The 15,169-nt window shown below is 33.5% G+C and overlaps 1 protein-coding gene across 1 annotated transcript; it reads left to right on the forward strand.

The window, feature by feature from the left end:
- Window positions 1-1,314: 1,314 nt before the first annotated feature.
- csf3r (colony stimulating factor 3 receptor (granulocyte)) lies at window positions 1,315-14,857 on the forward strand. The gene is made up of 17 exons (XM_053494470.1): window positions 1,315-1,435; window positions 3,150-3,232; window positions 3,511-3,586; window positions 4,070-4,363; window positions 5,594-5,726; window positions 5,831-6,006; window positions 6,188-6,348; window positions 6,433-6,577; window positions 7,515-7,594; window positions 7,845-8,055; window positions 8,191-8,379; window positions 8,484-8,573; window positions 8,832-8,978; window positions 9,060-9,200; window positions 9,318-9,411; window positions 9,492-9,573; window positions 11,711-14,857. The coding sequence occupies exons 2-17, from the start codon at window positions 3,230-3,232 to the stop codon at window positions 12,182-12,184; spliced, it is 2,496 nt and encodes an 831-aa protein (XP_053350445.1). The 5' UTR covers window positions 1,315-1,435; window positions 3,150-3,229; the 3' UTR covers window positions 12,185-14,857.
- The last annotated feature ends 312 nt before the right edge of the window (window positions 14,858-15,169 follow it).

A 15,169-nucleotide genomic window follows, 5' to 3' on the forward strand; every position in this document is an offset into this window, starting at 1 on the left:
CGTGACCTAGATATAAGAAGAATTAATAATGTTTATAAGCGGCTCTCCAAACGTATGCATCACTTCTTTTAAAAATCTAGTTGGGAATGGTTCTAACAATCACATTGTTGATTTAGCTGATGTGATAAGTTTATACAGCTCTTCCTGTTCAAAACCTGTAAAACACTGAAAATCTAAATGTGAAGCTTTAGACTGGACTGGATCATAAGATGCTATTAAAGGTTGAACCTCCGTTATTTCCTTTCTGTTCCTATAGATTTTTTCATTGAAGAAATCCATAAAGTCTTTACTTTTAAACTGTGATGGGATACTCTCTGCAGGCATCATAGGTTGTGTTAGGCGAGCCACTGTACTAAATAAGAACCAGAGATTGTTTTGGTTTCTTGCTATCAGTCGGCTCAGCAGCTTTTAGAGTCTGTCTATAGCTATCTTTATACGCAATTCGAAAAAACTTCTAATTTAGTTTTTCCCAACTTTCGCTTAAAGTTACAGGTTTCTCTCTTTAGGGCGTGAGTATGACTATCGTACCATGGTGCAGAGTTTTATCTCTGACTTTTTTAATCTGATGGGAGCAACAGTGTCTAATGTACTGGTAAAAGTAGTGCACATGCTGTTAGTCACTTCATCTAGATCATCTGCATTTAGGGGTTAAATAAGAAATTGGGACAGATCCGGCAAATTACTTGTGAATCTGTCTTTAGTAGTCGGAACATGTTTAAAATGTTGATGCACAAATTTCTCTGCATAAAAGATTTTATGCCAGACATCGAGGATATTAAATTCCCATGTTCCTATTTAATAAATCACATGACAGACACTAAAACCAATAACAATCCAAATAGTTAATTTTTCTTAAACCAAGGGATGTGTGACATGTCTAATGTTATTGTTATGTATGTTTGAACCCTTATGTATAATTTATTCCACAGTAAATTTCTCTCTGATAAATTGCAAATGGAAAGATAAAGATTTGGCAGATATGTAGATATTTATTTAAAATACAATTTACTTTCTTTAAATGATACTGTTATTTAACACTATAATAAATGGCAATATACTCATTAACTTTCAAGCACAACCCTTAAATTAGATGAACCAAACAAGCAACAGATTCTAAAACAGTCACATCTGAAATCTGGAATAAATGTGGAATAGTAGTAACCCTTTAAATTAAATTTCAATGTGTATTTAGACACTCTTTGCCTATTATTATGAATATGTTATGTTATTTTTTCCATTAGTGTGATGTCATTTAAACAGTCTGAGTTCTGCTTCTTTTTTCCTGAAATCATGTGATCTTGCTTGATAAATGTGCAAGCATTGAGCTATACTAGTCTGACACAAACAGAGGCTACAAAGTGCAATCTAATTAGTCTGATATCATCTGTAAGCTCTTAAAGACTATAGAAGCGTCAACCCCTTGATGCTTTATTTGGTAAGTGTCTTCTAACTTATTTTTAAAAAATTACCAATTATATAATTACATTGTTTTAAACTGATTAATTTTTGACATACTTTATCATACTATTTTGGAGTAAGCATAATCAGTAAGCATAATCATACGTTCTACCACACACTCTACCATGCACTCATTTTACTATAATATATGGTAATGTCAGAATCTAACTATTCTTACTATTTCTAATATCTTTAATACTAACTTGACTAAAAAGGTGTATCATATACTGCTAGAAAATCTCAAGCTAGAAAGTAATTTTTTTATGTAAATCACTGATTGTAAATTAAATGTATATACATTTTTCTCCCTTTTTTTTCTTTTTTGTTTTTGGCAAACACAATCTCCAGTATACAGTAGTTACCAATGAGGATGTGAAAGAGATTTAGTTTTTAAAACACAGTTCTTCTTTCTTTTTCATTCTTTGTCTTTCTTCTTCAGTTATTGCACAATGACAGATTGCCAAATAGTTGAGGTCTGTTTTACTGTCAAAACACCAAAGCAAAGAAAAAAAAAATCAAAAAAGAAGGAATAGAAAAGAAAAGAATAATAATGTGTTTAAGGATAGTTTTTTCCTATAAGTTTATTTCTTAATCAGGTGCACACCCTGTTTGGACCAGAAAAAACCTTATCACATAATAAATAACAGATTACTTCCATCATGTTTAAAAAGGGGAACACAAAAAAAGAACAAAGCATACCACTTGAAATTACTAGCTAGTTAGAAAACAACTTCTATTTTCTGACTGTATTACTTGTGATTTCTATGAACACATTTTATGGAAACAAACAAAGCATTTTGTGGCAACAGAGATGCTAAAACACTACGGCTATATGTAAGTCATTTGTTATTTTTTGCCATATTCACATGATTAATAAATGCATGGAGGGAAATTGAGAGAGGCGAAAAAAACACAAGCAATACCAAGGTTTTTAATGGAAAATGAGAAATTGGCAGTCTCATTTGTGTTAACATATTAAATCATTGTGCTGTAGCAAGATGCCAGGCATTCATTAAAAAAATAAAATTACTACAAATATAATAACTGCTTTCTCCTCAGACAGCTGAAAAGTACATTTACGAGCCAGAGGCAATTAGTCCCTGCAAATGGTGAATTCTCTGTAAGTTGAGTGCTGAGAAGTGAAGGCCTTTATGTTATCCAGTGATAAGGAAAGTATTGAGAGTAACTTAAATAATCACATCTTTCTAACATTCACACACGCATACAAACATAGCCAAAAGAGTAAGCATTCTCTGTCTAACATGGGTTATGTGAGTTGAAGTGCCCCAGTTTTACCTTGGAGTTTTTAAAAATACTATTCTATCTTGGTTTATCAGGTGTAACTTCTACACCATTATTCAATACTCCACTGAATAGAGTTAAGCACTTTTTTTTTTTTACATCTTTTATATTTCACCTTGTCATTCTATAATAAAATATGTATGACAGTGATTAATGTGTAAAGGAATGATGGTGGGAGAGCAAAAAGAGCAGTGTGTGAGAGAGGGTCAGACCATGTTGCACAACAAGCTGACATTTCCTGTTCCAGTTAGCCTCTGTGACTCAGGATAGAGCTACTGGTATACCACAAAGCATCCGATATAGAAGAAAAAACACACAAGAGAAAAAAAAAAGGAATGTTCAGCTATAGTTCGTCTAATTTTGGGTGGTGTGTTTTTATTTTTTATTAGAAAGCTCACTCTGTCTAACAGAAATGGCCGTAATGGAATACTCCTTACATGTTTTCTTCATGTCCTGAGAAACTCGTTTGATGGTATGTATGTTTTTTTTTTTTTTTTGCAGTTTGTAGTCACATAATAACTTCTGTATTTATTTAACTATGTTTTATTAAATTTTGTGCTTTTAGTAAACAACAGGGGAAAAAATCTGAGGTTAAATTAGCAGCCTTTCTTTTTTTAATGTGTTAATGTGTCACTTTTTAGACAAGTGGGACAGTTTTATTGAGGATTTAAATCTTATAAGTAAAGCAATGAAGGTAAAATGTAGAGAATATGGGAAATGGCTGAGCTATTCATTTTGGCTGTCTTACAGATTCTTTCCATCATGCTTCAGCACTGGACCACAGTAAATGCTGTGCTTTGGGCTATTCTGTATTCATTCACAGAAAGTAAGAGAACAGGTTATTTTATTTTATTCTGTAGTCTGTGACTTTTTTTGTTATTCTGCAGTCTGTGCTTTAGTGAATTTTTTTTTAGCTCTTGATCATGTTGATCAAATTTCTCTTCTTTTAGGGGGTAAAGGAAAATGTGTATGTTATGTCTATTTTGCTTTCCCCTATTTTGTTAACCCATGATTAATATATGTGTCAACAGTTCAGCTGGTAAAATGTAAGACACTTTTACAAGTAAAGCTGTGGTATATTTCATCATGCATTTTGAAATAGCTGAGTTGTCGAAAAGATTGATTGCAATACTTTGTTTCACAAGACTTGAGAAGGGAACAGTAGCTAAACCTATTCTTATTGCATGATATCTAAATTAATATCTGTGTACAAATTTAGTATTAATGTTTCAGACTACCAGTGTTTATACTTTCTATCTATTTGGAAAAAAGTTTTTTATATATATTTTATATATGTTATTCCCCAAAGATGTCAGAGGATCACCATGTGCTAAGGTAAACAGTTCATCAAAGATGGTTCCTTTTGGCTCAGCAGTCACTGCTTCCTGCATCATCAGTGAAGAGTGTTCACTCACAAAACAACAGGATTTCCATATAAAGTGGAACAAAAATGCACATTTTTTCTCCAGTAGTAAAGGCACTCAGAAGAATGTATATGAAATCTTCATATCCAACTTTAATGACACAAAAGCTGTACTGGAATGTTTTATCTGCTCAGATGACAATTGCCAAGTGGTTGGTGCCGTGGAGATCAAAGCTGTGTGTAAGGACCTTACTCTTTAAAACTAAATATATAGAATCTATACACAGTGCATACTCTCTTTTAATTCTATGTGACATTCCCTCTTTTAATTCTATGTGTTTTTAATAAAAAGTCAAAATTATCTGGTCTTAGTGGGTCTTAGTATTAGGCAAATAGACCCTTGGACAAACAACAATATGTACAGTACATAACTTTTTTTACTGTGCCATTATTTATTTAACAAAAGCTAGATCCACCTTTAGCAGCAATAACTTTAAGACTTAATGACTTTTTCAGTCTCTCCCATCCTTGTGGATAAATTTTAGCCCATACTAGTTTACAACTTTGCTTCAGTTCATTAACAATTTTGGAGTATTCGCTTAGGCACAGCTCTCTTAAGGACTCACCATAGCATTTCAATGGGGTGGAGGTCTGGACTTTGACTATGCCATTCCAAAACTTTTTTCAGCCAATTTTTCAGCCAATCTAATGTATATTTACTGGTGTGCTTTGGATCATTGTCCTGTTGCATGACTCAGTTTTAACCTATCTTCCTCAAGAATCTGCCTTGAAAATACTCTGGTATACAGAGGAGTTAATGGTCGAGTTGTTGAATGCAAGAAAGAAAGAGCATCTATGAGAAAGTTCCAAGGCAAAATCCACTGCTGACCAAGGAGAACACAAAGGCTTATCATATATTTTCCAAACAGGACAAAAGTTCATAAAAAGAGCATCATACCAACAGTCAAACATGATGTAAGTAGCGTGATGGTCTGGGGCTGCTGTGCAGCATCATGACCTGAATGATTCAATGACTTGAATTGATGGAACTATGAATTCTGCGCTCTACCAGAAAATCATAAAGCAGAATTTCCAACCATAAGTTTATGACCCCCAAAATCAAGTGCACTTGGGCTATGCAGCAGGACAATGATCCAAAACACATCAACAAGTCCACTTCTGAATGGCTCTAATATATATATATAATAAGCATGTTTCAGTTGTGTTGTGTTACAATTATGCCAGCTCTTTCGTTCTTACTCATGTGACTGGCACTGTATAAAACAGATCAATTGAAATCCAAAGGTTGTAACAATATTAATTTACAGCACTGCCCTGCTATTCCTAAAACCTAATAAGAAGCTGCTAAGGAAAATTGTGGCACTGACATTTTAGATTCTTTTTATTATGCACTATTGTATTTCATGGTGTTATTGCAAGGATGTCCCTCATTTATGTTTTTTTTTTAAGATCCTCCATCCATCCCTAAGAACTTGACTTGCCTATTAAATCTTAATGAACCTTATACTCTGATGTGCATGTGGGACCCTGGTAAAAAATCTTCAGACGTTCCAACAAATTACACCCTGTACACAGAATTCAGGTATTTGTATGGAATACTCAATTCCTTATTGCTAATACTGCCACTGATCATAATATTAATATTATTAATATGTTAATAATGTTGGCACATGTTGTTTTGTTTAGTGATTCACCAAATTCATTACAAAGGTGCACCTACTTTCCATCACCTGAGGAGAATAACTACAGGGTTCCACGTGGTGGCTTCACTTTGTTTAGTGAGATGCAAGTTTATGTGGTAGCATCAAATTTCCTTGGCCAGGCCAAGTCTGCCATCCTAGTGCTGGATCCTATGAAAACAGGTTAAGAATGGACTTCTGTACACTACACAAATGGACAGAAAAGGGAAATAAGACAGTTTTACACAGGTTGCAAGAGAATTTCTATATGCAAAAAATCAGAAAAGGCTTTGCTAAGCATTACCTGTTTCATGTGGTTTTGTTGGTTGTAATTAACTTTGCATTTCATGTGCTTCCTTTATAGCTAAGCTGGATGCTCCATTGATTCAAGCGGTTGGAACACAAACATTTGGATGCCTTGAGTACAAATGGGGTCTTGCGCATACTCAGAAGTGGATAAGAAATTCCATAAATATAGAGATCAAATATAAACCTGTGAATAATGAGTTTTTCAACAAAGAGCAGGTTATGTGTCTTTCCAGCATGTTCCAGCAATTGTTAAACACCTCCTCACTGATTCCACTCATTGTTTGTTAATTTTTTTAACAGATTATTCGGAAACCCGATAAAAAAGTTAGGTTGTGTGGTCTGCTTCATGGCATGAGCTACAAATCACAGATGAGGGTAAGATATCATAACAGCAGCTCATGGAGTGAGTGGAGTAATGCTATAGTGGCTACTACACCCATGAAAGGTATTTACAATAGATTTTTATTATTATTATTATTATAGTTTTATTTGTTGTTGTTTGACAATTATTTAAATACAATACATAAAAATGTTTTAGGTTTCCATTTTTATGGCATGAATTAACGGAAATAATTTTCTTAAATCAAAATCCTGTAAATTCATAGGCTGCTCCTACCTCCTGTTGCTAAATAAGCAACTTACAACAAGTATAATGCCAAAGATCAATAATACTTGGTTTATATGAAAGTACAATGGGGAAAGGCAGATAGTTTTAACTAGTTTGCTTTAAAGTTGTAAAATGTATTTTTTAACTTAAACTAGTTTGCACCTCCTTGGCAATATCCTTACATATATATATTATATATATTTACACATATACATATATATATATATATATATATATATATATATATATATATATATATATGATCAAATATAAATATATATATATATATATATATATATATATATATATATATATATATATATATATATATATATATATATATATATATTTCAAGCAACATTTAAGGAATGAATTTAGTTATTTGTAGCTTTTGATCACAATCCTTGACATTGAAGGCAATTCTTTTCACAACCTCAATTTGGTACTTTCAAAGAGGAGTATTTGGACCTGATATATTTAAATATTTAATTTTCAGTGTAAATATGTAATAAAAGAAAGTATGCATTTAGATCTATTTTAGCTCCACACATATTATCTATCCAGAAATTGCCCACAATGTACTATATATTCAGAATTCCTAACTCATTTAATTCAAAACTCCTCTTTGGAACATTCAAATTAATTGTAATTGTTTAGAGTGCCTAATGTATATAAGGTGATTAGAACAGGCTAGGTTACAATGTCTCTAACAGCTTTATTAATCACCTGTGTAACTAAAAGCCTTGATGTGCTGATTTAAGCGATCTCTTTTCAGCCCCCAACGGCCAGCTAGTCACATGGCTAAAGCTACAGAGGGCGGAAAGTAAAAATCAGCCAGCACAGCTGTTCTGGAAGGTGAGAACTCAACAAATACAACACCTCACAAGCTGTGAGAAATTGCCTAATAAAGCCAAGAGCTCACTGTACTTATTGATTTTTATCAACTATTAGTTGCTTATAGGTTTTTAGCAGCTACAGTCATATTGTCTCTTGTAAAAGTTATATTAATACATTTTATGAACAATTTTTTACAGTTAATCTATTTAATGTCATCACTTTTTGACAATTCTCTATTTGATGATCATGTAACATTTTGCTCTCTCAGCAATCTTTGCAGTTTCGTCCGAACAGCATGAATGTGTCTTACATTGTATCACTAACGAAAGAACCCAGAAAAAAGAAGGACATTTTGTGTGTCACAGCTCAGCAACACTGCTCTTTTCAAATCCATGCAAAGTTCAAGAAGGTCTACCTGATAGCCATGAATGAAGCAGGGAAATCCAACCCTACTGAGGTGCCAGTCTACAGAGAAAGAGGTAGGAACAGCATTTAGACAAAGAGCTCTTTGTCAAGTTAGCATTCATATTATAAAGATTAAGTCAATTTGGTTAAATTGAGCATTTCAAGTATATTAATTAAAAATACACATCATGATTTGGTATGATTTTTAGGAATGCATCCTGTCCCTTTGGTGACAATAGTTCCACAATCTGAAGACTCTTTATTAGTCGAATGGAAAATCCTGGATACCTCAGCCATTAGTGCAAGTGTGTTGGAGTGGAAAGCACTATGTGGGGAAAATTTATGTCATGTCTCTTTTGAAATTGTGGACAGAAATCAGACCAGCTTTGTAATATCAGGTACAGTGAAAATTTAAAGCATTGTATTAATGTTCTTGTAAAATTTCAATGAATGTTTCCTGCTAAAATAATGCTAAAATACTGCATTATTGTATCCATTTCAGGCCTCAAGCCTTACATGCCTTATGAAGTTTCTGTGTACCCGGGTGGTATTGACTCGCCCAACAGCACTATCGCATACACAAAAGAAAAAGGTTTAGTTTGACCTCAAAATTGTGATTGAAGAAAGAAAAAATTACATTGAGAGGCATATATCACCTTGATAATAATACAAGACTTCCATCTAGTGGTCTTTCCATGAGTTCATGCCAAACACCTATCTGTTTGACACTACTACTGATGATGATAATAATAATAATAATAATAATAATAATAATAATAATAATCATAATCATATCATAATCATAATAATAGTAAAGAACTGTTCTAATAATGTTTCCTCATGATTACAGCCCCCTCCATATCTCCAAACCTAAAAATTGGTCAGATCACACCTTCCTCTGTTGCACTTTCCTGGAATGAAATTCCATTGAAGGAGAGAAATGGAATTATAACTGGCTATAGCATTCACTACAGTGATCATAAAAGCAATCTAAGTGGTAAGCAGTTTAAAAGTGCTATACAATTGTTTTTTGCTCAATTGCTTTTTGCTCTAATTCTCATATGTTCATATCATGTAGTTATAGACACTGAGGGGACAAAGAGAGAGTTGGTACTAAAATATCTCTATCCAGGCACCAACTATGAAATCCTTCTCATCACTAGAACACATGGTGGCAAACAGATTGGGTCCAATGTCACAGTCACTACTGCATCTTTTGGTATCACTTATATTTTATTTTAAATAGTGTTGGCTAAAAGGGTTGGATTTATTATTATCACATATTAGATGATAATAATAAGGCTGTTCTTAAACACATGTTTTGATTTATTTTCAGATGCCTTTGAGATAGTTCTGATTGTAATTCCAGCTTGTGTCGGATTGACACTTTTCTTCTTTGGAGTGTTTACCTGTTTTGTCAAACAAAAATGGTGAGCAAAAAAGCTTATTACATAATATGTTATATAATTCGGAGGACTAATTCAGAGTACTCAACTGTTGTGCTTTGAAGGATGAAGAAGTATGTGTGGCCAGTGATACCAGACCCTGCCAACAGCAATATTAAGAAGTGGACAACAGCTGATTCTGTGGAAGTATGTGCATGTGTTGTATGTTATAGGGTTTAAATATGGTAATTTCAAAACACTACAAAATGACTTAAATCATGCATCTTATGTGACCAAATATGAAAGGTACACTGTGACAGAATATAAAAGGTATCATTTTATATCATACACTTGTCAACCAACTGAATTTAACTAAGCAAATAGTTAAGCACCTTCCATCATAGGATAGTGGTGAACCAACATCTTCAAGGAAGAAATGTAGTCCAAAAAACATCCTGAGTGAGTGTGATGGGAGATCACTTAGTGAACTCAAAATTAAGATTAAAATTAATTTTTAAAAAAGTAAAAACAATTACAACAGTAGAACATATATATAATAGTGAAATTAAAGAGATTTCCACAGGCCCAGTGTGAAGGGATTTGGATTAAATAGCCGTGTAGCTTTAAGATAATCATTTATCACTATCATAGACTTTAGTGCTAGGGAGCACAAAGAATGGACTGTTGAGCATTGAAATAGGTCATGTGGCCTGATGAATTGAGATTTGCCTTGTTCATCAGGGTAAAAAGAGAGGCAAATAAATCGATGCACTCATTATGCCTCATGCCTACCGTATACGTCTGTGGATGCATTGTTATGATCTGGGGTAGCTTCTTTTGGTCAAGTATAGGATCAGCAACATAATGTGCCCAAAAAATCAGTTCCGCTGACTACTTGAATATGCTATATGAACAGGTTTTTACGTCCACAGATTTTCTCTTCCTTTATGGCATGGACATATTCCATCTGACAATGCCAGAATTAATTGTGCTCAAATTGTGAAAAAGTGGTTCAGGGAGCATGAGACATCATTTTTACACATGGATTGGCCACCAAACACTACTGACGGTACCCTAACCCCATTAAGAATGTTTATGTAGTGCTGGAGAAGACTTGATTGATTCTACTCTCCCATCATTAGTACAAGATCTTTAAGAGAAATTAATGCGACCCTGGACGGCATTAGAGTATGCATCTGAGCTGTGTGTGTGTGTGTGTGTGTGTGTGTGTGTGTACAGTATGCATATTTAATGTTACACAGTGCCTTGCAAATTTTCTAAATTGCAAACATATTCATACCAAACCATTTTTTTTATGATACAACCACAAATGTAAAAATATTTGCACATAATGTATGTTATATATATATATATATATATATATATATATATATATATATATATATACTCAGCAAAAAAAGAAACGTCCCTTTTTCAGGACTGTGTATTTCAACAATAATTCAACAATAATAAAAATCCAAACAACTTTACAGATCTTCATTGTAAAGGGTTTAAACAATGTTTTCCATGCATGTTCAATTAACCATAATAAATTAATTAACATGCACCTGTGGAATGGTCGTTAAGACCTTAACAGCTTACAGAAAGTAGGCATTTAAGGTCACAGTTCCTAAAAACGCAGGACACTAAAGAGACTTGTCTACCGACTGTGAAAAACACCCAAAGAAAGATGCCCAGGGTCCCTGCTCATCTGCGTGAACGTGCAATAGGCATGCTGCAGGGAGGCATGAGGACTGCTGATGTGGCTAGGGCAATAAATCGCCATGTCCGCACTGTGAGACGCCTAAGACAGCGCTACAGGGAGACAGGAAGGACAGCTGATCCTTGCAGTGGAAGACCACGTGTAACAACACCTGCACAGGATCGGTACATCCGAAAATATCACACCTGCGTGACAGGTACAGGATGACCACAACAACTGCGCGAGTCACACCAGAAACACACAATCCCTCCATCAGTGCTCAGACTGTCCGCAATAGGCAGTCCATGAGGAGGAGATGCACTGCAGTACTTCAAGCAGCTGGTGGCCACACCAGATACTGACTGGTACTTTTAATTTTGAGCCTTCCTTTATTCAGGGACACATTGTGAAACATTTTAAGTTTATGTCTTATGGTGTTTACTCTTTACACATTAAGTTTACTGAAAGTAAAAACAGTTGAAAGTCAGAGGACGTTTCTTTTTTGCTGAGTGTATATATATATATATATATATATATATATATATATATATATATATATATATATTACTCACTTATAAAGTTGAAAAAAAATAACTATGCTATTTAATCTGAAATTATTTGTGACACTTTTTTCTTCCAAAGTGCATACCCCGCTTTAAAGAAGTCAAGGACCCTGCGTTGGTGTATCTCTCCCACGTTAGTCTTTTGAGTCTGCCTGAAAAAGAATTGTCAAAAGAAGATGAAAATATTAAGAGCAGCAATTGGCCACATATTGACAAAATCGTTGATGCCAGCCACGATGTTTTATCCCGTAATTCTAAAGGCTTTGACTCCGAGCAGCAGAATGAGTCTGTGCCATACGCTACGGTTGTCTTTGCTGGGCCATATCAACGCCAGCCTGTCCCTCCACCAGTCTACCTGCGCTCAGAGTCCACGCAACCCCTACTAGGGGAAGAAGAACCTTCTAGTCCTCGTCCATATGAGAAAATTACAACCCAGCCCAGTCTTCCTGATGTAGACCACTTTTCACCATTTCACAAGAATTTAAGTGTGGGAGAAGAAAAAAAATCACTTCTGGTGGATTTCCCTATGCTCAGGTCTTTGGAAATTAATTAACTCAATTTGTGCATTCAAACACAGCCAAAAACGAGCTAAGGTAAAATACAGTGACTTTATTTTGCAATTATTTTTGTAGTAGTGACATCTAGAGTTTATTACATATATTACAGTGGTCAGTAGCCTAATATCCCTATTTCTTAGCAACTAGAAAATAAAATAAACCTATTAACATAGTAATATATGTTAGTAATATGTACATAAGGACAGTGCTAAGTAAGATTTGTTTATGATGCCAAATTGCAGCAAAAGACTACCTCTGTTATTGTTAAAGAATTTTCACTTTTTGCAATTTTGCAATTAAATCAGTCCAGGCACTGACCTACTGTGTAAAGTGTGATCTAATTATTCAATAATTAAAATTAATTTTGAGTTAAGCACAAATGTGTCTGTCCACTGTGACATGTTGTGAAATGGAAGAATATTTTTTTTTTTTCGTTTAATTGGCCACCTCCATTTTCTTGTGGAGCAATTTTTTGTCACTCTATATTCTATACAAAAACCTCTTAAATATGTAATCTAGTCAATCATACATTTACATTTAAAATTTAGGCATTTGGCAGACGCTCTTATCCAGAGCGACTTACAAAAAGTGCTCGACAAAATCTTGACATTCACTGGTGCCAAATAAATAGTGAGGTAGAATGCACAGTTTTAATTGACCTTGAAAAATCAAAATTTGATGACTAATTATAGGATTCATAATAGAATATTTTATAATTGATGGATATTAAATAATATATTTTATAACTGAAGGTACTTTAAGTAATAGCATGCTTTTAGTTGCTACAGCTGTAACATAGTTAATCATTTTGAAAATATTTTCTAGTTTTTTTTTTAGGCTTGTTGTCTTTGACTTAGTCGATTTACTTTCACTACTATGGTTAGTTGCTACAGCTGTAACATAGTTAATCATTTTGAAAATATTTTCTAGTTTTTTTTTTTAGGCTTGTTGTCTTTGACTTAGTCGATTTACTTTCACTACTATGGTTAGTTGCTACAGCTGTAACATAGTTAATCATTTTGAAAATATTTTCTAGTTTTTTTTTTAGGCTTGTTGTCTTTGACTTAGTCGATTTACTTTCACTACTATGGTTAGTTGCTACAGCTGTAACATAGTTAATCATTTTGAAAATATTTTCTAGTTTTTTTTTTAGGCTTGTTGTCTTTGACTTAGTCGATTTACTTTCACTACTATGGTTAGTTGCTACAGCTGTAACATAGTTAATCATTTTGAAAATATTTTCTAGTTTTCTTTTTAGGCTTGTTGTCTTTGACTTAGTCGATTTACTTTCACTACTATGGTTATTGCTCTTACTTCAAAGCAACTTACAATATTACCCAGGACAATATTGGTAATTTGGCAGGTTCTCAAACCTTAAACAGTATACCAAAGTCTTAACCACTGAGCTACCTCTGCCAAACAACAAATGCAGTCTATTTGATTGATTGTCATCAGTATCTTATTATAAATAATATTTTCCTGAATGTATGGAGTAACATTTGGTGCTTATCAGGGCTCTGTTTTAGGGCCGTTTCTGATTTCAGTTTACATTTGGCAGATACCTTCTGCAGTTATGGTATGAATTTCCCTCACTATGCTAACATATACAATTACTGTATGTTTTTGTTATACCAGATGACTGTATTGAAAATGCTAGGGTAATTGTTTTTCATTTGATTCATTTTGTATTATTAATATTAAGAAGACAAAAACTTCCTAATAACAGATGGTTTACCATCCTAATATTTAAGTATGTAATAATTATTCTTTCTTATTAATTTCCTAGTATTCATTATTACTTTGGGAAAAGGTGTATTTCTGTATTTGAAATGTATTTTCTTTACGTTAGGAGCTGTCCTATTCTCCAAGCGGGCCCACAGACAGTAATTTAGCCCCTATCGCTAAGTTTGAAAGGTTCAAGGCATTTTTTCTTTTGACTGATGGTGAAAGCAAGCTGTATTAAAGCAGCTCGTAAGCATTACTTAATTACTCCTGTACTTTGATGAGGATTAATCTAACACCCCTGCAGGAAGTAAAGCAGTGTAGAGGATTTTTTTGGAATTTTGTTCCTTGATTTATTTCATTTACCTCTGAGTTTTACCATGGTTTAAATTAGTCTTAATTTAGCATTTCTTATTTTTCATCTTTTTAACTTTCTTTTTAGTTTTTGTCTGTTGATGTACTGATATTATGTAATTGTATCATGTGATACATAACTACTACAAGGGCTGCATATATACAACTAAGCTGGGAGTTCATATTGGTTAAGCTTAGATTGTTCTGAGTTTGGAGAGTTTAAAATGGTTTATGGATTCTTTTGGGCAGTTATCAATATTTCTTATACTCAATAAATAAAAAAATGAACCCAAGGTTTTGTCTATTTAAAATCAGTCTCTTGACCAGCCTAGTCACACAACCTCTAAAGATGTACCGGTACCATACTCTCCTAGACATGAAGATTTAGGTGTTTAAGAAGAAAAGATTTACTTTTCTATAAATTTCGCCATGTTCAGATATTTGAACATTAAGGACATTTTAGTAAGATCTAGCTTTTTCTTATAAAAAAAAAAACTCAATGTGAGCTAATAAAATCTTAAAATTGTTGACTTACCTTTAAATATCAGTACCTGTATTCATTTTGATCAATTAAAAATGTTCCTATATTGGGAGATGTGATGTGGTTGATTTATTTAATGGCAGTGGTGAGACTTTGGACATGTGCCAATGTTACGCCCCATGACTGGTAGAAATCAGGTAGAGAAGCGAGATAATGCGCTTACATTTTAATTTAACTAGCTATGAAAATGTATGCCTGTCTTGACCTAGCTCAAACTAACAGGATGGATATGCTTCAGATGGCGCATAGTATCTAAATCTACATATTTCTAAAATATATTATGATATTGATAGTTACCAATTAACTTTCCCATGCTTATAGTATGTTAGAATTTGCATAGTAATATATAAAGATTGTGAGTGGT

This window comes from Clarias gariepinus, chromosome 4, assembly GCF_024256425.1.
Source record: "Clarias gariepinus isolate MV-2021 ecotype Netherlands chromosome 4, CGAR_prim_01v2, whole genome shotgun sequence".
Lineage (NCBI taxonomy): Eukaryota > Metazoa > Chordata > Actinopteri > Siluriformes > Clariidae > Clarias > Clarias gariepinus.

Excerpts from the sequence above, each read along its gene's own strand:
- csf3r (XM_053494470.1), top strand. Across the intron at positions 5,727-5,830 it reads ACCCTGTACACAGAATTCAG|TGATTCACCAAATTCATTAC; the intron begins GTATTTGTATGG and ends TGTTTTGTTTAG. Across the intron at positions 8,574-8,831 it reads CGCATACACAAAAGAAAAAG|CCCCCTCCATATCTCCAAAC; the intron begins GTTTAGTTTGAC and ends TCATGATTACAG.